The 23,031-nt window shown below is 47.6% G+C and overlaps 1 protein-coding gene across 1 annotated transcript in view; it reads left to right on the plus strand.

Annotated features, from left to right (window-relative positions):
* Positions 1 to 23,031, plus strand: part of PI4KB (phosphatidylinositol 4-kinase beta) — a 32,020-nt gene that overhangs the window by 4,799 nt on the left and 4,190 nt on the right. Inside the window, exons 4-12 of the mRNA XM_088068518.1 lie at positions 2,981 to 3,025; positions 7,734 to 7,961; positions 10,456 to 10,683; positions 12,276 to 12,385; positions 13,164 to 13,268; positions 14,342 to 14,465; positions 18,079 to 18,344; positions 20,552 to 20,684; positions 20,788 to 20,908. Of these exons, the coding sequence (XP_087924644.1) occupies positions 2,981 to 3,025; positions 7,734 to 7,961; positions 10,456 to 10,683; positions 12,276 to 12,385; positions 13,164 to 13,268; positions 14,342 to 14,465; positions 18,079 to 18,344; positions 20,552 to 20,684; positions 20,788 to 20,908 (1,360 nt within the window). The remainder of the gene's footprint in view (positions 1 to 2,980; positions 3,026 to 7,733; positions 7,962 to 10,455; positions 10,684 to 12,275; positions 12,386 to 13,163; positions 13,269 to 14,341; positions 14,466 to 18,078; positions 18,345 to 20,551; positions 20,685 to 20,787; positions 20,909 to 23,031) is intronic.

Genomic DNA, 23,031 nt, shown 5'->3' on the forward strand with positions numbered 1-23,031 from the left:
AGAGATCTTTTGGGATTGGGGTTGTGCCTTGGGATTGATCCCAGAGATCTTTTGGGATTGGGATTGTGCCTTGGGATTGATCCCAGAGATCTTCTGGGATTGGGATTCTGCTCCAAGGCTCATCCTGCTGGGAAAGGGATCTCCAGGGACTTGGGAGTCATCCCAGAGATCTTCTGGGATTGGGGTTTTTGGGATCGGGATTGGGATTGTGCCTTGGGATTCATCCCAGATCTCCTCCAGGGTTGTGGTTGTACCTTGGGATTCATCCCAGAAATTTTTTGGGATTGGGATTGGGATTGTGCCATGGGATTGATCCCAGAGATCTTCTGGGACTGGGATTCTGCTCCAAGGCCGATCCCGGCCTGCTGGGAATCACGGGATGAGCCGGGAATTGCGAGCGGGAAAATCCGGCGCTTCCCAAATCTGGGAAAAACGAAACCTCCGGAGGGTGGAATCCACCCCAGGGAAACTGGGAATGGTTGGGAACAACTGGGAATGAATGGGAATGACTGGGAATGGCTGGGAATCACTGGGAATGGTTGGGAACAAATGGGAATGAATGGGAATGGCTGGGAATGAATGGGAATGGTTGGGAATGACTGGGAATGAATGGGAATGGCTGGGAATGGCTGGGAATGGCTGGGAATGAATGGGAATGGTTTGAAATGACTGGGAATGAATGGGAATGGCTGGGAATGAATGGGAATGGCTGGGAATGACTGGGAATGGCTGGGAATGAATGGGAATGGTTTGAAATGACTGGGAATGACTGGGAATGGCTGGGAATGAATGGGAATGGTTTGAAATGACTGGGAATGAATGGGAATGGCTGAGAATGACTGGGAATGGTTGGGAATGGTTGGGAATGGTTGGGAATGGTTTGAAATGACTGGGAATGAATGGGAATGGCTGGGAATGACTGGGAATGAATGGGAATGAATGGGAATGAATGGGAATGGCTGGGAATGAATGGGAATGGCTGGGAATGGCTGGGAATGACTGGGAATGGCTGGGAATGACTGGGAATGAATGGGAATGAATGGGAATGGCTGGGAATGACTGGGAATGAATGGGAATGGCTGAGAATGACTGGGAATGGTTGGGAATGACTGGGAATGAATGGGAATGGTTGGGAATGGTTGGGAATGACTGGGAATGACTGGGTATGGTTGGGAATGGCTGGGAATGGTTGGGAATGACTGGGAATGAATGGGAATGGTTGGGAATGGTTGGGAATGGTTGGGAATGAATGGGAATGGCTGGGAATGGTTGGGAATGAATGGGAATGGCTGGGTATGGTTGGGAATGGCTGGGAATGGTTGGGAATGACTGGGAATGAATGGGAATGGTTGGGAATGGCTGGGAATGGTTGGGAATGACTGGGAATGAATGGGAATGACTGGGAATGGTTGGGAATGGTTGGGAATGGTTGGGAATGGTTGGGAATGGCTGGGAATGGCTGGGAATGAATGGGAATGGCTGGGAATGGCTGGGAATGGTTGGGAACGGTTGGGAATGGCTGGGAATGGCTGGGAATGAATGGGAATGACTGGGAATGGTTGGGAATGGTTGGGAATGACTGGGAATGAATGGGAATGGCTGGGAATGGTTGGGAATGAATGGGAATGGCTGGGAATGAATGGGAATGGCTGGGTATGGTTGGGTATGAATGGGAATGGCTGGGAATGGCTGGGTATGGTTGGGAACGACTGGGATTGAATGGGAATGACTGGGAATGACTGGGAATGGCTGGGAATGAATGGGAATGAATGGGAATTCCCAGGAATTCCTGGGAAATGGATCAGGAATCCAAGGTTCGATCCTGCTGGGAATTCCGCTGGGAATCCTTGGAAGGAGCCAAGGATTGTTTCAAACTCTGGGAATTTGGGATGAGGATGGAAGGAAGGATTGGGAAGGAATTTTCCAGGCTGGATTCGGGATCAAAACGCCCCGGAAAAATCCGGGGCCGTTCCCTCTGGGATGAATTTTTAATATGGAAAAGGAGGAGGTGGAAACCAGAGCTTTTCCATAAATTATGGATGAGGAAACTCCTGGAAACGATCCAGAAAAAACTGGGAAAGCACAAAACCGGGGAGACTCCAGCCCTGGATCCCAAATATCCCTCAAAAATCCCGGAATTCTTGGAAGCGTTGGGTGGTTTTCCCTCAGGAATCCGGGAATTCCGTGGAAAAAGCTGGGAAAATTGACGGGAAATGATCCCAAAACTCAAAATTTGGGATCATTTCCCATCAGTTTTCCCTCCGTGTGGGATCCCAACCTGGTTGTCCCGTTTTTTATGGGAATTTTTGGGAATTTTGGCCCCAGAATTCCCGGTTTTCACATGAGGAAGCTCCACTGGATCCCTTTCAGGAAGGAAATTGTGGAATGATGGAGTCCAAGCGCTGGAATTTCGGGATATTTGGGATGGGAATCCCTTGGGATAGAGCTTGGAGGGAAATGTGACAATCGCAGGAAAATTCTTGGGAGAAATCAGGAATTCCTCCGGGATTCAAATGGCCCCAAAAATTGGGATTCGGGGAATTTTCGGGATCGTTTCCGTGGGAATGCTGAAATTAGGGATAAACTGGAATCCAGGGAAGGAGGAAAAACATGGATTTGGTGATGGAACAGGTCAGAAATCCAAGGAATTCGGAGCTGGATCCATCCTGGTCCTTCTGGGCTGGGATAATGAATCCCGGAGAGGAGGAAAACCGGGAAAATCCTGGGAATTCTGCTCCGCTTTGATCCCATCCCGCTTGAGATCCGTGGGATTTTCCTTCCCGGGAAAAATCCGCAGGAATTCCAAGGGGATGGGACCAAAATAAAAAAACTTGGGAATTGCTGGAAGTGAACCCGGAGCTAAACTTTGCTTTTTCTCCCCCTTTTCCCTTTTTCCTTCCTCTCTTCCCTATGGAAAAAAAAAAAAAAAATTCCCAAAAAAAACTGCCCCAAATTCCCCTTTTTTTCCTGCTTTTCCCAGGAATTCTCCTCGAGTACGGAAAGCCTGGATAAATCCCTGGCTCCCGTAAGTTCCGATCCCATTTTCCGGAGGTTCCCTCTTTCCTGCCGCAGCATTTCCTCGATTTCCGACCCTCTGGAATTTCCCAGCATTCCCCAGATATTCCCAAAAAAAAAAAAAACAACCAAACACCAAAACCTCGGAATGGGAATTCCAGGAAAATTCATTCCCCTTGGATAAAATCAAGAAAAAAAAAAAAAAAATCCCATTTTTCCCATCTGGGAATGAGGAAATTCCCGTTTTTCCCGTGCAGGTGGAAGAGGAAATGCTGTTTTCCCTTGGAATTCGGCTCCCAAAATTCTCGGCCGGATGGGATTAAGTTGCTTTTTTTTTTTTCCATGATTTTTTTTTTCCCCAACCAATCATTCCTTGATTTCATTAATTCCTTCTTTTTTTTTTTTTTTTTTAATTTTCCATGGAAATTCCAATCGAATCCTGGCGTTTTTCCCTGATTTTTCTCTCCAGAATGAGCCCTTTTCCCGTTTTTTTTTTTGTTTTGGAATCTTTCCCTCCTCTTCCCGGTGGGAATGCCTAGTCCATGATTTCCTCCAGCACGGGGGTTTTGGGGGAGAATTCCATGATTTTTTTTCCCGGGGATTCCTGGATTCCAGCCCGGCTCTGATCCCGCTGGCGATTCCCAGGGATCGTTCCCGCGCCCGGATTTGGGAATTTTGTTGGGATTTGATCCCAAATTTCGGGCTCGTCCTAAATCCTGCTGCTTTTTAGGGATAACGGGATGAGCTCCAAGCCCCAAATTCCCACCCAAAATTCCAGGAATTCCTTGATTTCCACCCATTCCTGCTCCTCCCAGCCCAGCCAACGGCTCCTCTCCGGGATTTCTTTTTCGGGAATCAACGGAAAACTGGGATAATTCCTTCATTCCCTATGGAATGTTCTGCAGGAATAATGGGAAGTCCTGGTGTGGGAAGGATCCTCGGGAATGCTGGGATGAGGAATGGGATGAAGAGGGAAATTCCCGGTGGAATTTCCCTTTGGATTGGGATGGGATGAAGAGGAGATTCCCACCTGGAAAACGAAGAGGAAAATTCCCTCTGGAATGGGATGAAATTTCCCTCGGGAATGGGATGAAGAGGAATTTTCCCTCTGGAATTTTCCCTCTGGAATTTCCCTTTGGATTGGGATGAAGAGGAATTTTCCCTCTGGAATTTTCCCTCTGGAATTTTCCCTCTGGAATTTCCCTTTGGATTGGGATGAAGAGGAAGATTCTCCCTGGAATTTTCCCTCTGGAATTTCCCTCGGGATTGGGATGAAGAGGAATTTTCCCTCTGGAATTTTCCCTCTGGAATTTCCCTTTGGATTGGGATGAAGAGGAAGATTCTCCCTGGAATTTCCCTTTGAATTGGGATGAAGACGAAGATTCCCTCTGGAATTTCCCCTCTGGAATGGGATGGAATTTCCCAGCGCCTCTGGCTTGGAAGGTCCAAGATTCCCAAGTTTCCCGCTGGAAATCCCGGAATTCCAGAGGCTCCGAACGGATCCCGGCACCGCTGGAATATTCCTGAGGTTGGGAGAAGATCCTTGGGAAGCGTTTTGGGATCCCTGGAAAAGCCGGGAATCCCAAAACTCCCCCGGATCCAGAGGGATCCCCGGATGGATCCCAGATTCCCAAATTCCTTGGGATATTCCGCCGGGAAAAGCTTTTCCTGGTATTCCGAGGGGACAAAATCCACGGAAAACCTGGATGGGAGGATCACGAAGCTCAGAACCACCGGAATTCCGCGGGAAAATCCGGGAAGCATCCCGGTTTTCGCAGGAATGGGATTCAATCCACGGAGAGCCGCTGGGATTTTTGGGATCCGGCCGCGATCGGGAACCTCTGGAATATTTCTCCAGCTGGGGGCAGGGAAGCCGAGCGTTATCCTGGAATTCCTGAGGGAATTTTTGGACATGGACTAGAAATCCAACGGATTCCCAGCTGGGAATGCCCATCCCGATCCTTCTTTTCCCTGATTTTTCCCGATCCTTTCCTTTGGCTGCGCGATATTCCCGGGTTTTTTTTTTTTTTCCCGTGCGTGGCTTTCTGCATGCGCCTCTTCCAGCATGATCCCGAAAAATCGGCCCTCGGCTGTTCCCGAGGTTTGGGAATGTGGAGCGGGAATTTGGGATCCGTGAGGGGGAGGGAGGGGCTCCTGCATCCAAAGGGAAATCCCGAATCCCGGTGGGATTGTTGGATTGGGACGCCTCGGGAATCGATCCCGGGGATCCCGGTCATCCCAAATCCCGGGAATCTGGGTTATCCCAAATGCCGGGAATCCCGAGGGGGATCCAGAGGAATGGGAGTGAGGATCCTCCCAAATCCCGGGAATCTGGGTTATCCCAAATCCCGGGAATCCCGAGGGGGATCCAGAGGGATGGGAGTGAGGATCCTCCCAAATCCCGGGAATCTGGAGGGGGATCCAGAGGGATGGGAGTGAGGATCCTCCCAAATCCCGGGAATCTGGAGGGGGATCCAGAGGAATGGGAGTGAGGATCCTCCCAAATCCCGGGAATCTGGAGGGGGATCCAGAGGGATGGGAGTGAGGATCCTCCCAAATCCCAGGAATCTGGGTCATCCCAAATCCCGGGAATCTGGGTTACCCCAAATCCCGGGAATCTGGAGGGGGATCCAGAGGGATGGGAGTCAGGATCATCCCAAAAATCCGGGAATCTGGGTCATCCCAAATCCCGGGAATCTGGAGGGGGATCCAGAGGGATGGGAGAGAGGATCCTCCCAAATCCTGGGAATCTGGGTTATCCCAAATCCCGGGAATCTGGGTTACCCCAAATCCCGGGAATCTGGAGGGGGATCCAGAGGAATGGGAGAGAGGATCCTCCCAAATCCTGGGAACCTGGGTTATCCCAAATCCCGGGAATCTGGAGGGGGATCCAGAGGAATGGGAGAGAGGATCCTCCCAAATCCCGGGAATCTGGAGGGGGATCCAGAGGGATGGGAGAGAGAATCCTCCCAAATCCTGGGAACCTGGGTTATCCCAAATCCCGGGAATCTGGGTTATCCCAAATCCTGGGAATCTGGAGGGGGATCCAGAGGGATGGGAGTCAGGATCATCCCAAAAATCCGGGAATCTGGGTCATCCCAAATCCCGGGAATCTGGAGGGGGATCCAGAGGGATGGGAGTCAGGATCCTCCCAAATCCATGAGCTCCAGATCCTCCCAAATCCTGGGAATGGGAATAATCCCAGATCCCAGGAATCCAGTGAGATCCCGCTGGGAATGTCGGCTCTGGAATTCTGGGAGGAAGGAAAAGCCGCTGGGGGATGGGTGGGGATCCCAAATTTCCGGGATTTGGGAAGAGGGAGGGGAAGGGAAGAGAAGGGAAAAGTGGGAAGAGGGAAGGACAGGAATGAGGGAGGAGCAGGAATTTGTTCCCAATAAACCAGTGACGTCAGCTTCATTTCCCTCCCGTTTTCCCACCTTTTTTCCATGGAATCCCTTTCCCAGCCGGCCCGGCTGAGCCCGGAATGGGAAGAGCTGGAAAAGGGGAGGAGGGAAAAGCAGGAAAAGGGAAGATCAGGAATTAGGGAAGATCAGGAATTAGGGAAGATCAGGAATTAGGGAAGATCAGGAATTAAGGAAGGACATGAATGGGAGATTAGCAGGAATTTTCTCCCAGTATTGACATCAGCTCCACTTCCCTCCCGTTTTCCCACCTTTTTTCCATCGGATCCCTTTCCCAGCCGGCCCGGCTGAGCCCGGAATGGGAAGAGCTGGAAAAGGGAGGAGGGAAAAGCAGGAAAAGGGAAGATCAGGAAAAGGGAAGATCAGGAATTAGGGAAGGACAGAAATGAGGGAAGATTCCTGAATTTGCTCCCACTGAAACCCACTGACATCAGCTCCACTTCCCTCCCGTTTTCCCACCTTTTTTCCATGGAATCCCTTTCCCATCCAGCCTGGCTGAACCTTGGAATGGGAAGAGCTGGAAAAGAGAAGGAACTGGGGAAGGACAGAAATGAGGGAGGAGCAGGAATTGGGGAAGGACAGAAATGAGGGAGGAGCAGGAATTGGGGAAGGACAGAAATGAGGGAAGATCAGGAATTGGGGAAGGACAGAAATGAGGGAAGATCAGGAGTTGGGGAAGGACAGAAATGAGGGAAGATCAGGAATTAGGGAAGGACAGAAATGAGGGAAGATCAGGAGTTGGGGAAGGACAGAAATGAGGGAGGAGCAGGAATTGGGGAAGGACAGAAATGAGGGAAGATCAGGAATTGGGGAAGGACAGAAATGAGGGAAGATCAGGAGTTGGGGAAGGACAGAAATGAGGGAAGATCAGGAATTGGGGAAGGACAGAAATGAGGGAAGATCAGGAACTGGGGAAGGACAGAAATGAGGGAAGATCAGGAGTTGGGGAAGGACAGAAATGAGGGAGGAGCAGGAATTGGGGAAGGACAGAAATGAGGGAGGAGCAGGAACTGGGGAAGGACAGAAATGAGGGAGGAGCAGGAATTGGGGAAGGACAGAAATGAGGGAAGATCAGGAACTGGGGAAGGACAGAAATGAGGGAGGAGCAGGAATTGGGGAAGGACAGAAATGAGGGAGGAGCAGGAATTGGGGAAGGACAGAAATGAGGGAGGAGCAGGAATTGGGGAAGGACAGAAATGAGGGAGGAGCAGGAATTTGCTCCCACTGAAACCCACTGACATCACCTCCACTTCCCTCCCGTTTTCCCCCCTTTTTTCCATGGAATCCCTTTCCCAGCCGGCCCGGCTGGCTCCGGAGCGGGAATTCATCAAATCCCTGATGGCCATCGGGAAGCGCCTGGCCACACTCCCCACCAAGGAGCAGAAGACTCAGCGCCTCATCTCGGAGCTGTCCCTGCTCAACCACAAACTGCCGGCGCGCGCCTGGCTGCCCACGGCCGCCTTCCAGCACCACGTGGTCAGGGTGCCGCACTCCCAGGCCGTGGTGCTCAACTCCAAGGATAAGGTACGGGAAAACGGGATCTGGGAATGGTGGGAATGGGATTTGGGAATGGGATCTGGGGTTTGGGAATGGTGGGAATGGGATTTGGGATGGGAAACGGGATCTGGGAATGGTGGGAATGGGATTTGGGATTTGGGAATGGTGGCGGTGCCACCTTCCAGCACCACGTGGTCAGGGTGCCGCACTCCCAGGCCGTGGTGCTCAACTCCAAGGATAAGGTACGGGAAAATGGGATTTGGGAATGGTGGGAATGGGATTTGGGATGGAAAACGGGATTTGGGAATGGTGGGAATGGGATTTGGGATGGGAAATGGGATTTGGGAATGGTGGGAATGGGATTTGGGATGGGAAATGGGATTTGGGATGGGAAATGGGATTTGGGATGGGAAATGGGATTTGGGAATGGTGGGAATGGGATTTGGGAATGGGATCTGGGGTTTGGGAATGGTGGGAATGGGATTTGGGGTTTGGGAATGGTGGGAATGGGATTTGGGATGGGAAACGGGATTTGGGAATGGTGGGAATGGGATTTGGGAATGGTGGGAATGGGATTTGGGGTTTGGGAATGGTGGGAATGGGATTTGGGAATGGTGGGAATGGGATTTGGGGTTTGGGAATGGTGGCGGTGCCGCCTTCCAGCACCACGTGGTCAGGGTGCCGCACTCCCAGGCCGTGGTGCTCAACTCCAAGGATAAGGTACGGGAAAACGGGATCTGGGAATGGTGGGAATGGGATTTGGGGTTTGGGAATGGGAAATGGGATTTGGGATGGGAAATGGGATTTGGGAATGGTGGGAATGGGATTTGGGATGGGAAATGGGATTTGGGATGGGAAATGGGATTTGGGATGGGAAATGGGGTTTGGGAATGGTGGGAATGGGATTTGGGAATGGGAAATGGGATTTGGGATGGGAAATGGGATTTGGGAATGGTGGGAATGGGATTTGGGGTTTGGGAATGGTGGGAATGGGATTTGGGATGGGAAACGGGATCTGGGAATGGTGGGAATGGGATTTGGGATTTGGGAATGGTGGCGGTGCCGCCTTCCAGCACCACGTGGTCAGGGTGCCGCACTCCCAGGCCGTGGTGCTCAACTCCAAGGATAAGGTACGGGAAAACGGGATTTGGGAATGGTGGGAATGGGATTTGGGATGGGAAATGGGATTTGGGATGGGAAATGGGATTTGGGATGGGAAATGGGATTTGGGAATGGTGGGAATGGGATTTGGGATGGGAAATGGGATCTGGGAATGGTGGGAATGGGATTTGGGATGGGAAATGGGATTTGGGAATGGGAAATGGGATTTGGGATGGGAAATGGGATCTGGGAATGGTGGGAATGGGATTTGGGAATGGTGGGAATGGGATTTGGGATGGGAAATGGGATTTGGGATGGGAAATGGGATTTGGGAATGGGAAATGGGATTTGGGAATGGTGGGAATGGGATTTGGGAATGGTGGGAATGGGATTTGGGATGGGAAATGAGATTTGGGATGGGAAATGGGATTTGGGATGGGAAATGGGATCTGGGAATGGTGGGAATGGGATTTGGGATGGGAAATGGGATTTGGGAATGGTGGGAATGGGATTTGGGATGGGAAATGGGATCTGGGAATGGTGGGAATGGGATTTGGGATGGGAAATGGGATTTGGGAATGGTGGGAATGGGATTTGGGATGGGAAATGGGATCTGGGAATGGTGGGAATGGGATTTGGGAATGGTGGGAATGGGATTTGGGATGGGAAATGGGATTTGGGATGGGAAATGGGATTTGGGAATGGTGGGAATGGGATTTGGGAATGGTGGGAATGGGATTTGGGAATGGTGGGAATGGGATTTGGGATGGGAAATGGGATTTGGGATGGGAAATGGGATTTGGGATGGGAAATGGGATTTGGGATGGGAAACGGGATCTGGGAATGGTGGGAATGGGATTTGGGATGGGAAACGGGATCTGGGAATGGTGGGAATGGGATTTGGGATTTGGGAATGGTGGCGGTGCCGCCTTCCAGCACCACGTGGTCAGGGTGCCGCACTCCCAGGCCGTGGTGCTCAACTCCAAGGATAAGGTACGGGAAAACGGGATTTGGGAATGGTGGGAATGGGATTTGGGATGGGAAATGGGATTTGGGAATGGGAAATGGGATTTGGGATGGGAAATGGGATTTGGGAATGGGAAATGGGATTTGGGATGGGAAACGGGATTTGGGAATGGTGGGAATGGGATTTGGGATTTGGGAAGTGCTGGGAATGGTGGGGAAGACTTGGAAGCGTCAATTCCAGGACCGGGAGCAACGGGAGACTCCTGGAGGTGTCAATTCCAGGACTGGGAAAGTTGGGACAGCTGGAATTGGACACAAACCCCTGAGAACCTCCAACTTCCAACCCCCTCTGGAATCTCCACCTTTTCCTCCCTCTCCAAACCCACGGATCCCCCGAAACAACAACCCCGGGAATATCCGGGATCCGACATTCCCAAATTCCCGCTTTTCCCAGGCTCCCTATTTAATCTACGTGGAAGTCCTGGAATGCGACAACTTCGACACGGCCAGCGTCCCGGCGCGGATCCCGGAGAACCGCATCCGGAGCACGCGCTCGGCCGAGAACCTTCCGGAATGCGGGATGGGCCCGGAGCAGAGAGCCGGGAGCTTCAGCACCGTCCCCAACTACGACAACGACGACGAGGCCTGGTCCGTGGATGACATCGTGGAGCTGCAGGTGGAGGTGGGAACGGTGGGAATGGGGTTTTCCAGAAGGTTCTGGGTGTTCTGGTGGCACCAGGACGGTGGGAATGGGGTTTTCCAGAAGGTTCTGGGTGTTCTGGTGGCCACCAGGATGGTGGGAATGGGGTTTTCCAGAAGGTTCTGGGTGTTCTGGTGGCACCAGGACGGTGGGAATGGGGTTTTCCAGAAGGTTCTGGGTGTTCTGGTGGCACCAGGACGGTGGGAATGGGGTTTTCCAGAAGGTTCTGGGTGTTCTGGTGGCAGCAGGATGGTGGGAATGGGGTTTTCCAGAAGGTTCTGGGTGTTCTGGTGGCACCAGGACGGTGGGAATGGGGTTTTCCAGAAGGTTCTGGGTGTTCTGGTGGCACCAGGACGGTGGGAATGGGGTTTTCCAGAAGGTTCTGGGTGTTCTGGTGGCCACCAGGATGGTGGGAATGGGGTTTTCCAGAAGGTTCTGGGTGTTCTGGTGGCAGCAGGATGGTGGGAATGGGGTTTTCCAGAAGGTTCTGGGTGTTCTGGTGGGCACCAGGATGGTGGGAATGGGGTTTTCCAGAAGGTTCTGGGTGTTCTGGTGGCACCAGGATGGTGGGAATGGGGTTTTCCAGAAGGTTCTGGGTGTTCTGGTGGCACCAGGATGGTGGGAATGGGGTTTTCCAGAGGGTCAGGGTCACCATGGAAGTGGGAATGGTGGGAATGGGATTTGATGGGATTTGATGGGATTTGATGGGATTTGATGGGATTTGATGGGATTTTTATGGGATTTCACAGGATTTTGTGGGGTTTGATGGGATTTGATGGGATTTGATGGGATTTGATGGGATTTTAATGGGATTTGATGGGATTTGATGGGATTTGATGGGATTTGATGGGATTTCACAGGATGTTGTGGGGTTTGATGGAATTTCAATGGGATTTTGTGGGGTTTGATGGGATTTTGATGGGATTTTATGGGGTTTGATGGGATTTTAATGGGATTTGATGGGATTTGATGGGATTTTAATGGGATTTGATGGGATTTTATGGGATTTGATGGGATTTTGATGGGATTTTGTGGGGTTTGATGGGATTTTATGGGATTTTAATGGGATTTGGTGGGATTTTGATGGGATTTTGATGGGATTTTATGGGATTTGATGGGATTTTGATGGGATTTTGATGGTATTTTGATGGGATTTTATGGGATTTGATGGGATTTGATGGGATTTGATGGGATTTTGATGGGTTTTGTGGGGTTTGATGGGATTTTGATGGGATTAGATGGGATTTTGTGGGGTTTGATGGGATTTTGATGGGATTTTGATGGGATTTTATGGGATTTTATGGGGTTTGATGGGATTTTGATGGGATTTTGATGGTATTTTGATGGGATTTTATGGGATTTGATGGGATTTGATGGGATTTTGATGGGTTTTGTGGGGTTTGATGGGATTTTGATGGGATTAGATGGGATTTTGTGGGGTTTGATGGGATTTGATGGGATTTGATGGGATTTTGATGGGATTTTGATGGGGTTTGATTGGATTTTATGGGATTTTATGGGGTTTGATGGGATTTTGATGGGATTTTGGTGGGGTTTTCCCGGGATTCCCGCAGCTCCCGGAGATGCACACCAACAGCTGCGACAACATCTCCCAGTTTTCCGTGGATTCCATCACCAGCCAGGAGAGCCGAGAGCCCGTCTTCATCGCCGCCGGAGACATCCGGTGAGCCGGGGGAAAATCCCGGGGTTTTTCCAGCAGAAACCCCGGAATTCTGGCGTTCCCCAGAGGAAAAAATCCGGAATTTTCCCTCAAAAAAAAAAAATCCCCAAAGTTCCGGCATTTCCCAGAGGAAAAATCCAGGAGTTTTCTGTCGTAAATATTCCCTGGAATTCCGACATCGCTCCGGGAATTTTTCCTCATTAAAAATCCCCGGAATTTCAATGTTGCTCTGGGAATTTTCCCGCATAAAATCCTGGAATTCTGGCATGACCCAGAGCAAAAATCCAGGAATTTTCCCTCAAAAAAATCCCTTGGAATTCTGACATCGCTCCGGGAATTTTCCCTCATTAAAAATCCCTGGAATTCCAACATTCCTCCGGGAATTTTCCCTCATTAAAAATCCCTGGAATTCCTCCGTTTTTCCGGGAATTTTCCCTCATTAAAAATCCCTGGAATTCCGCCATTTTTCCGGGAATTTTTCCTCATTAAAAATCCCCTGGAATTCTGCCATTTTTCCGGGAATTTTCCCCCATAAAATCCCCTGGAATTCCGCCGTTTTTCCGGGAATTTTCCCTCATTAAAAACCCCTGGAATTCCAACATTCCTCCAGGAATTTCCCCTCATTAAAAATCCCTGGAATTCTGACATTGCTCCAGGAATTTTCCCCCATAAAATCCCCTGGAATTCCGCCATTTTTCCGGGAATTTCCCTCCATAAAAACCCCTGGAATTCCGCCGTTTTTCCGGGAATTTTCCCTGAGGACGGGGAATTGTCCCGGCAGGCGGCGGCTGTCGGAGCAGCTGGCCCACACTCCCACCTCATTCCGGAGGGATCCCGAGGATCCGTCGGCCGTGGCCCTCAAGGAGCCCTGGCAGGAGAAAGTCAGGTAGGGAATTCCCGGGAATTCCGTGGGAAAACCCGGGAATCGACGGCGGCCCCGCCCCCATCTGGGGATTTGCCCAAATTCCCGGGATTTTCGGGCGGATCCGAAGTCGGAAGCGTCGGGTTTGTCCCGGGATAAAACCGTTCCGAGCCCTGAATTCCTTCCTGGGGGAAAAGCGGGAAAATTCCCGGGATGGAGGAATTTTGGGAGGTCTCGTCCGTGTTCCTGGTGGGGTTTGATGGGATTTGATGGGATTTGATGGGATTTGATGGAATTTCAATGGGATTTGATGGGATTTTAATGGGATTTCAATGGGATTTTATGGAATTTCAATGGGATTTGATGGGATTTTAATGGGATTTTAATGGGATTTGATGGAATTTCAATGGGATTTGATGGGATTTTAATGGAATTTTAATGGGATTTTAATGGGATTTGATGGAATTTCAATGGGATTTGATGGGATTTTAATGGGATTTTAATGGGATTTGATGGAATTTCAATGGGATTTAATGGGATTTTAATGGGATTTTATGGAATTTTAATGGGATTTTAATGGGATTTTATGGAAATTTAATGGGATTTTAATGGGATTTTATGGAATTTTAATGGGATTTGATGGGATTTTAATGGGATTTTAATGGGATTTGATGGGATTTGATGGAATTCTAATGGGATTTGATGGGATTCAATTGGGATGTTGTGAATTTCATGGAGTCTGAATTTTATGGAATTCTAATGGGATTTGATGGGATTTTAATGGGATTTTATGGAATTTTAATGGGATTTGATGGGATTTTAATGGGATTTGATGGGATTTTGTGGGATTTTATGGGATTTTATGGGATTTCATGGACTTTGATGGGATTTTAATGGGGTTTGATGGGATTTTATGGGATTTGATGGGATTTGATGGGATTTGATGGGATTTTAATGGGATTTTAATGGAATTCCGTGGACTTTGATGGGATTTTAACGGGACTGGGTGGCACAAAGACAATTCCAGGGAATTCCCAGAGCATTCCCCAACCTGCAGATCCCGGGCTGATCCCGTTTTTCCCGATTTTTCCCCTCAGGAGAATCCGGGAAGCCTCTCCCTACGGCCACCTCCCCTCCTGGCGCCTCCTCTCCGTCATCGTCAAATGCGGCGACGACCTCCGGCAGGAGCTGCTGGCATTCCAGGTGCTCAAACAGCTCCAGGTGAGGAGATTCCCAAGGAATTCCCAACGGAATTCCCGATCCCTGAGAGATTCCCGTCATTCCCAAAAAAAATTCCCGGGTTTTTAGGGGGTTTTATGGAGTTTTTATGGATTTTTAGGGATTTTTAGGGAGTTTTTTTAGGGCATTCCAGGTGCTCAAACAGCTCCAGGTGAGGAGATTCCCAAGGAATTCCCAACGGAATTCCCGATCCCTGAGAGATTCCCGTCATTCCCAAAAAAAATTCCCGGGTTTTTAGGGGGTTTTATGGAGTTTTTATGGATTTTTAGGGATTTTTATGGAGTTTTTTTAGGGCATTCCAGGTGCTCAAACAGCTCCAGGTGAGGAGATTCCCAAGGAATTCCCAACGGAATTCCCGATCCCTGAGAGATTCCCGTCATTCCCAAAAAAAATTCCCGGGTTTTTAGGGGGTTTTATGGAGTTTTTATGGATTTTTAGGGATTTTTATGGAGTTTTTTTAGGGCATTCCAGGTGCTCAAACAGCTCCAGGTGAGGAGATTCCCAAGGAATTCCCAACGGAATTCCCGATCCCTGAGAGATTCCCGTCATTCCCAAAAAAATTCCCGGGTTTTTAGGGGGTTTTATGGAGTTTTTAGGGATTTTTAGGGAGTTTTTTTAGGGCATTCCAGGTGCTCAAACAGCTCCAGGTGAGGAGATTCCTGGAAAATTCCTGGAAAATTCCTGGAACATTCCCAGAAAAACTCTAATCCTTGTGGAATTCCTGCCATTCCTGAAAAAAGTCATTTTAATGGGATTGTTTTTTATTTGCTGGGATTGTTTTGTGATTTGATGGGATTTTGATTGGATTTAATGGGATTTTGATTGGATTTGATGGGATTTTGATTGGATTTGATGGGATTTTGATTGGATTTGATGGGATTTTGATTGGATTTGATGGGATTTTGATTGGATTTGATGGGATTTTGATTGGATTTGATGGGATTTTGATTGGATTTGATGGGATTTTGATTGGATTTGATGGGATTTTGATTGGATTTGATGGGATTTTGATTGGATTTGATGGGATTTTGATTGGATTTGATGGGATTTTGATTGGATTTGATGGGATTTTGATTTGATTTGATGGAATGAATCCCGCTGTGGATTATTCCCGTTATTTATTTATTCCCATTATTTATTCTCATTATTTATTCCCATTATTTATTTATTCCCATTATTTATTCCCATTATTTATTCTTGTTATTTATTTATTCCCATTATTTATTCCGATTATTTATTTATTCCCATTATTTATTCCCATTATTTATTTATTCCCATTATTTATTCCCATTATTTATTTATTCCCATTATTTATTCTCGTTATTTATTCCCATTATTTATTTATTCCCATTAATTATTTCTCCCTGCAGTCCATCTGGGAGCAGGAGCGCGTTCCCCTGTGGATTATTCCTGTTATTTATTTATTCCCGTTATTAATTAATTCCCGTTATTAATTAATCCCCGCAGTCCATCTGGGAGCAGGAGCGCGTTCCCCTGTGGATTATTCCCGTTATTAATTCCTGTTATTAATTAATTCCCATTATTAATCAATCCCCGCAGTCCATCTGGGAGCAGGAGCGGGTTCCCCTGTGGATCAAGCCGTACCAGATCCTGGTGATCTCTGCGGACAGCGGGATGATCGAGCCGGTGCTCAGCGCCGTGTCCCTGTGGATTATCCCCGTTATTAATTAATTCCCGTTATTAATTAATCCCCGCAGTCCATCTGGGAGCAGGAGCGGGTTCCCCTGTGGATCAAGCCGTACCAGATCCTGGTGATCTCTGCGGACAGCGGGATGATCGAGCCGGTGCTCAGCGCCGTGTCCCTGTGGATTATCCCCATTATTAATTCCCAATAATTATTAATTCCCATTAATTATTAATCCCCGCAGTCCATCTGGGAGCAGGAGCGGGTTCCCCTGTGGATCAAGCCGTACCAGATCCTGGTGATCTCTGCGGACAGCGGGATGATCGAGCCGGTGCTCAGCGCCGTGTCCCATTAATTATCCCCGTTATTAATTCCCATTAATTATTAATTCCCATTAATTATTAATCCCCGCAGTCCATCTGGGAGCAGGAGCGGGTTCCCCTGTGGATCAAGCCGTACCAGATCCTGGTGATCTCTGCGGACAGCGGGATGATCGAGCCGGTGCTCAGCGCCGTGTCCCATTAATTATCCCCGTTATTAATTCCCATTAATTATTAATTCCCATTAATTATTAATCCCCGCAGTCCATCTGGGAGCAGGAGCGGGTTCCCCTGTGGATCAAGCCGTACCAGATCCTGGTGATCTCTGCGGACAGCGGGATGATCGAGCCGGTGCTCAGCGCCGTGTCCCTGTGGATTATCCCCATTATTAATTCCCAATAATTATTAATTCCCATTAATTATTAATCCCCGCAGTCCATCTGGGAGCAGGAGCGGGTTCCCCTGTGGATCAAGCCGTACCAGATCCTGGTGATCTCTGCGGACAGCGGGATGATCGAGCCGGTGCTCAGCGCCGTGTCCCATTAATTATCCCCGTTATTAATTCCCATTAATTATTAATTCCCATTAATTATTAATCCCCGCAGTCCATCTGGGAGCAGGAGCGGGTTCCCCTGTGGATCAAGCCGTACCAGATCCTGGTGATCTCTGCGGACAGCGGGATGATCGAGCCGGTGCTCAGCGCCGTGTCCCTGTGGATTATCCCCATTATTAATTCCCATTAATTATTAATTCCCATTATTAATTAATCCCCGCAGTCCATCTGGGAGCAGGAGCGGGTTCCCCTGTGGATCAAGCCGTACCAGATCCTGGTGATCTCTGCGGACAGCGGGATGATCGAGCCGGTGCTCAGTGCCGGAACACATCCCGCTGTGGATTATCGCTGTTATTAATTCCCGTTATTAATTCCCGTTATTAATCAATCCCCGCAGTCCATCTGGGAGCAGGAGCGGGTTCCCCTGTGGATCAAGCCGTACCAGATCCTGGTGATCTCTGCGGACAGCGGGATGATCGAGCCGGTGCTCAGCGCCGTGTCCCTGTGGATTATCCCTGTTATTAATTCCCGTTATTAATTAATTCCCGTTATTAATCAATCCCCGCAGTCCATCTGGGAGCAGGAGCGGGTTCCCCTGTGGATCAAGCCGTACCAGATCCTGGTGATCTCTGCGGACAGCGGGATGATCGAGCCGGTGCTCAGCGCCGTGTCCCTGTGGATTATCCCTGTTATTAATTCCCGTTATTAATTAATTCCCGTTATTAATCAATCCCCGCAGTCCATCTGGGAGCAGGAGCGGGTTCCCCTGTGGATCAAGCCGTACCAGATCCTGGTGATCTCTGCGGACAGCGGGATGATCGAGCCGGTGCTCAGCGCCGTGTCCCTGTGGATTATCCCTGTTATTAATTCCCGTTATTAATTCCCATTAATTATTAATCCCCGCAGTCCATCTGGGAGCAGGAGCGCGTTCCCCTGTGGATCAAGCCGTACCAGATCCTGGTGATCTCTGCGGACAGCGGGATGATCGAGCCGGTGCTCAGCGCCGTGTCCCTGTGGATTATCCCTGTTATTAATTCCCGTTATTAATTAATTCCCGTTATTAATCAATCCCCGCAGTCCATCTGGGAGCAGGAGCGGGTTCCCCTGTGGATCAAGCCGTACCAGATCCTGGTGATCTCTGCGGACAGCGGGATGATCGAGCCGGTGCTCAGCGCCGTGTCCCTGCACCAGATCAAGAAGCAGTCGGCGCTGTCGCTGCTGGATTATTTCCTGCAGGAGCACGGCAGCGCCAACTCCGAGTCCTTCCTCACGGCCCAGCGCAACTTCGTGCGCAGCTGCGCCGGCTACTGCCTGGTGTGCTACCTGCTGCAGGTCAAGGACAGGTATGGGAAGAGTTGGGGGGAGTTTGGGAATTGTTTGGGAAGTTTTTGGGAATTTTTTGGATTTTTTTTGGATTTTTTTTGGATTTTTTTGGAGTTATTTTTGATTTTTTTTTGGTTTTTTTCGGATTTTTTTCGGATCTTTTTGGATTTTTTTTGGAATTTTTTGGGGAGTTTTTTTGGACTTTTTTGGATTTTTTTTTTTTTATTTTTGTTTTGGATTTATTTTTGATTTTTTAGATTTTTTAAATTTTTTTCGGGTTTTTTTGATTTTTTTTGAAATTTTTTGGGGATTTTTTTGGACTTTTTGAATTTTTTTTGGATTTTTTTTTTGATTTATTTTTGATTTTTTTATTATTTTTTTCGGATTTTTTTTTGGATTTTTTTTGGAAATTTTTTGGGGTTTTTTTTGGACTTTTTTGATTTTTTGTTTATTTTTTTGGATTTATTTTTGATTTTTTTTATTTTTTGGATTTTTTTCGGATTTTTTTTTATTTTTTTTTGGGAATTTTTTTTGGACTTTTTGGAATTTTTTATTTATTTTTGATTTTCTTATTTTTCTGGATTTTTTTTTGATTTTTTTTGGGTTTTTTTATTTTTTTGGAATTTTTTGGGTTTTTTTATTTTATTGGATTTTTTTTATTTTATTTTTAAAAATTTTTGGATTTTTTTAAAATTATTTTTGGATTTTTTAAAATTTTTTTTGATGTTTTTTTTTAATTTTTGGGGATTTTTTTTTGATTTTTTAAAATTATTTTCGGAATTATTTTTGTATTTTTTTTTCTATTTTTTTGTATTTTTTTTGTATTTTTTAAAATTATTTTTGGGATTGTTTTGGAATTTTTGGGGTTTTTTTGGAATTGTTTTTGAATTGTTTTTGGATTGTTCTTGAATTTTTTAAGATTATTTTTGGAATTTTTTTGAATTTTTTTTGGGGTGTTTTTTTTTATTTTTTGGGGTTTTTTAAAATTTTTTCCCCTTTTTTTCTATTTTTTTGGTTGGATTTTTTGGGGGGATTTTTGTTGGTTTTGATTTGATGGGATTCCCTGGGATTTTGATGGGATTTCAATGGAATTCCATGGGATTTTAATGGAATTCCTTGTAATTTTGATGGAATTCCGTGTAATTCCATGTGATTTTGATGTGATCTCCATGGAATTCCCAGTAATTTTGATGGCATTCCATGCAATTCCATGTGATTTTGGTGGAATTCTTTGGAATTCCCTGTAATTTTGATGTGATTTCCATGGAATTCCATGGGATTTTGATGTGATTTCCATGGGATTTTGATGGGATTTCCATGGAATTCCATGGGATTTTGATGTGCTTTCCATGGAATTCCATGGGATTTTGATGTGATTTCCATGGGATTTTGATGGGATTTCCATGGAATTCCATGGGATTTTGATGGGATTTCCATGGAATTCCCTGGGATTTTGATGGGATTTTGATGGAATTCTTCGGAATTCCCTGTAATTTTGACTTGATCTCCATGAAATCCCATTTAATTTTGATGTGCTTTCCATGGAATTCCCTGTAATTTTGATGGGATTTCCATGGAATTCCATGGGATTTTGATGGGATTTCCATGGAATTCCATGGGATTTTGATGGGATTTCCATGGAATTCCATGGGATTTTGATGTGATTTCCATGGAATTCCATGGGATTTTGATGGGATTTCCATGGAATTCCATGGGATTTTGATGTGATTTCCATGGAATTCCATGGGATTTTGATGTGATTTCCATGGAATTCCATGGGATTTTGATGGGATTTCCATGGAATTCCATGGGATTTTGATGGGATTTCCATGGAATTCCATGGGATTTTGATGGGATTTCCATGGAATTCCCTGGGATTTGGATGGGATTTTGATGGAATTCTTTGGAATTCCCTGTAATTTTGATTTGATCTCCATGAAATCCCATTTAATTTTGATGTGCTTTCCATGGAATTCCATGGGATTTTGATGGGATTTCCATGGAATTTTGATGTGATTTCCATGGAATTCCCTGTGACTTGGATGTGATTTCCATGGAATTCCTTGGAATTCCCTGTAATTTTAATGGAATCCCATCACATTTCGACGTGACTCCCACACAACCCCCCACCATTTCCACATCACCCCCCCCCCCCCCTCCTCCCCCACCTCGAGATCCCGCCATTCCCAGCTCAGAATTCCCAGGAATTCCCTGGAATTCCCCGCAGGCACAACGGGAACATCCTGCTGGACTCGGAGGGCCACATCATCCACATCGACTTCGGCTTCATCCTCTCCAGCTCCCCCCGCAACCTCGGCTTCGAGACCTCCGCCTTCAAGCTCACCACCGAGTTCGTGGACGTGAGTTCCCCAGGACATTCCCCGTGGGAATTCCCGGCCATTCCCGGTTTTTTTTTTCCCCGGCCATTCCCGGTTTTTTTTTCCCCCCCTCCCCTCCCGGCAGGTGATGGGCGGCCTGGACGGGGACATGTTCAACTACTACAAGATGCTGATGCTGCAGGGGCTGATCGCCGCCCGCAAGCACATGGACAGGGTGGTGCAGATCGTGGAGATCATGCAGCAAGGTGGGAATAATTCCATGGGAATTCCTGGGAATTCCTGGGAATTCTGGCGCTCCTCCCATCCCAGAGCTCCTTTTCCCCAAGGAATTCCCCCGTTCCAACCCCTCATCCCAGCCCCGTTTTCCATTTCCCGGTCTCTGATAGATCGTGCAGCAAGGTGGGAATAATTCCATGGGATTCTTGGGATTAATTCCATGGGAATTCCTGGGATTAATTCCATGGGATTCCTGGGAATTCCTGGGAATTCTGGCGCTCCTCCCATCCCAAAACTCCTTTTCCCCAAGGAATTCCCCCGTTCCAACCCCTCATCCCAGCCCCGTTTTCCATCTCCCGGTCTCTGATAGATCGTGCAGCAAGGTGGGAATTATTCCATGGGATTCTTGGGATTAATTCCATGGGATTCTTGGGAATAATTCCATGGGATTCCTGGGAATAATTCCATGGGAATTCCTGGGAATAATTCCATGGGAATTCCTGGGAATAATTCCATGGGAATTCCTGGGAATAATTCCATGGGGATTCCTGGGAATTCCCGGGAATTCTGACGCTCCTCCCATCCCTGATCTCCTTTTTCCCAAGGAATTCCCCCGTTCCGAACCCTCATCCCAGCCCCGTTCTCCATCTCCCGGTCTCTGATAGATCGTGCAGCAAGGTGGGAATTATTCCATGGGATTATTGGGATTAATTCCATGGGAATTCCTGGGAATAATTCCATGGGATTCCTGGGAATAATTCCATGGGATTCCTGGGAATTCCTGGGAATTCTGGCGCTCCTCCCATCCCAAAACTCCTTTTCCCCAAGGAATTCCCCCGTTCCAACCCCTCATCCCAGCCCCGTTTTCCATCTCCCCGTCTCTGAGCTCCCTTTGATAGATCGTGCAGCAAGGTGGGAATTATTCCATGGGATTCCTGGGAATAATTCCATGGGATTCTTGGGAATAATTCCATGGGATTCTTGGGATTAATTCCATGGGAATTCCTGGGAATTCCTGGGAATTCTGGCACTTTTCCCATCCCAGAGCTCCTTTTCCCCAAGGAATTCCCCCGTTCCAACCCCTCATTCCAGCCCCGTTTTCCATCTCCCGGTCTCTGATAGATCGTGCAGCAAGGTGGGAATTATTCCATGGGATTCCTGGGAATAATTCCATGGGAATTCCTGGGAATTCCTGGGAATTCTGGCGCTCCTCCCATCCCAAAGCTCCTTTTCCCCAAGGAATTCCCCCGTTCCAACCCCTCATCCCAGCCCCGTTTTCCATAGGTGGGAATTCTGCTCTCAGCTCCCACATTCCCAACTTCCCCCATTCCCCCCACTCCCAACTCCCAGATTCCCATTTTTCCCATTGTTTTCCCATTTTTTTTTCCCATTGTTTTTCCCATTATTCCCATTATTTTTCCCATTATTTCCCAGGCTCCCAGCTGCCATTTCCCCACTCTCCCAACTCCGATTTTTCCCCTTTTTTTCCCCATTTTCCCCCCCATTTTTTCCCCATTTTTTTTTCCCATTTTCCCCCCCCCATTTTTCCCCCCATTTTTCCCATTATTTTTCCCATTTTTCCCATTATTTTTCCCATTTTTCCCATTATTTTTCCCATTTTTTCCCAGGCTCCCAGCTGCCATTTCCCCACTCTCCCAACTCCGATTTTTCCCCTTTTTTTCCCCATTTTCCCCCCCATTTTTTCCCCATTTTTTTTTCCCCATTTTCCCCATTTTTCCCCCCATTTTTTCCCCTTTTTTTCCCATTATTTTTCCCATTATTTTTCCATTTTTCCCCCCCATTTTTTCCCCATTTTCCCCCCATTTTTCCCATTATTTTTCCCATAATTTTTCCCATAATTTTCCCATTATTTCCCAGGCTCCCAGCTGCCGTGCTTCCACAGCTCCTCCACCATCCGGCACCTGAAGGAGCCGCTTTCTTTCCCATTTTTTCCCCATTTTTCCCCCCATTTTCCCCTTCTTTTCCCATTATTTTCCCCATTTATTTTCCCATTTATTTTCCCCCCATTTTCCCCATTTTTTCCCATTATTTTTCCCATTATTTTTCCCATTATTTTCCTTCTCTTTCCCAGGCTCCCAGCTGCCATTTCCCCACTCTCCCAACTCCGATTTTTCCCCTTTTTTTCCCCATT

This window comes from Pseudopodoces humilis, chromosome 31, assembly GCF_049639895.1.
Source record: "Pseudopodoces humilis isolate 2021_Gansu_Grassland_sample_001 chromosome 31, ASM4963989v1, whole genome shotgun sequence".
Classification (NCBI taxonomy): domain Eukaryota; kingdom Metazoa; phylum Chordata; class Aves; order Passeriformes; family Paridae; genus Pseudopodoces; species Pseudopodoces humilis.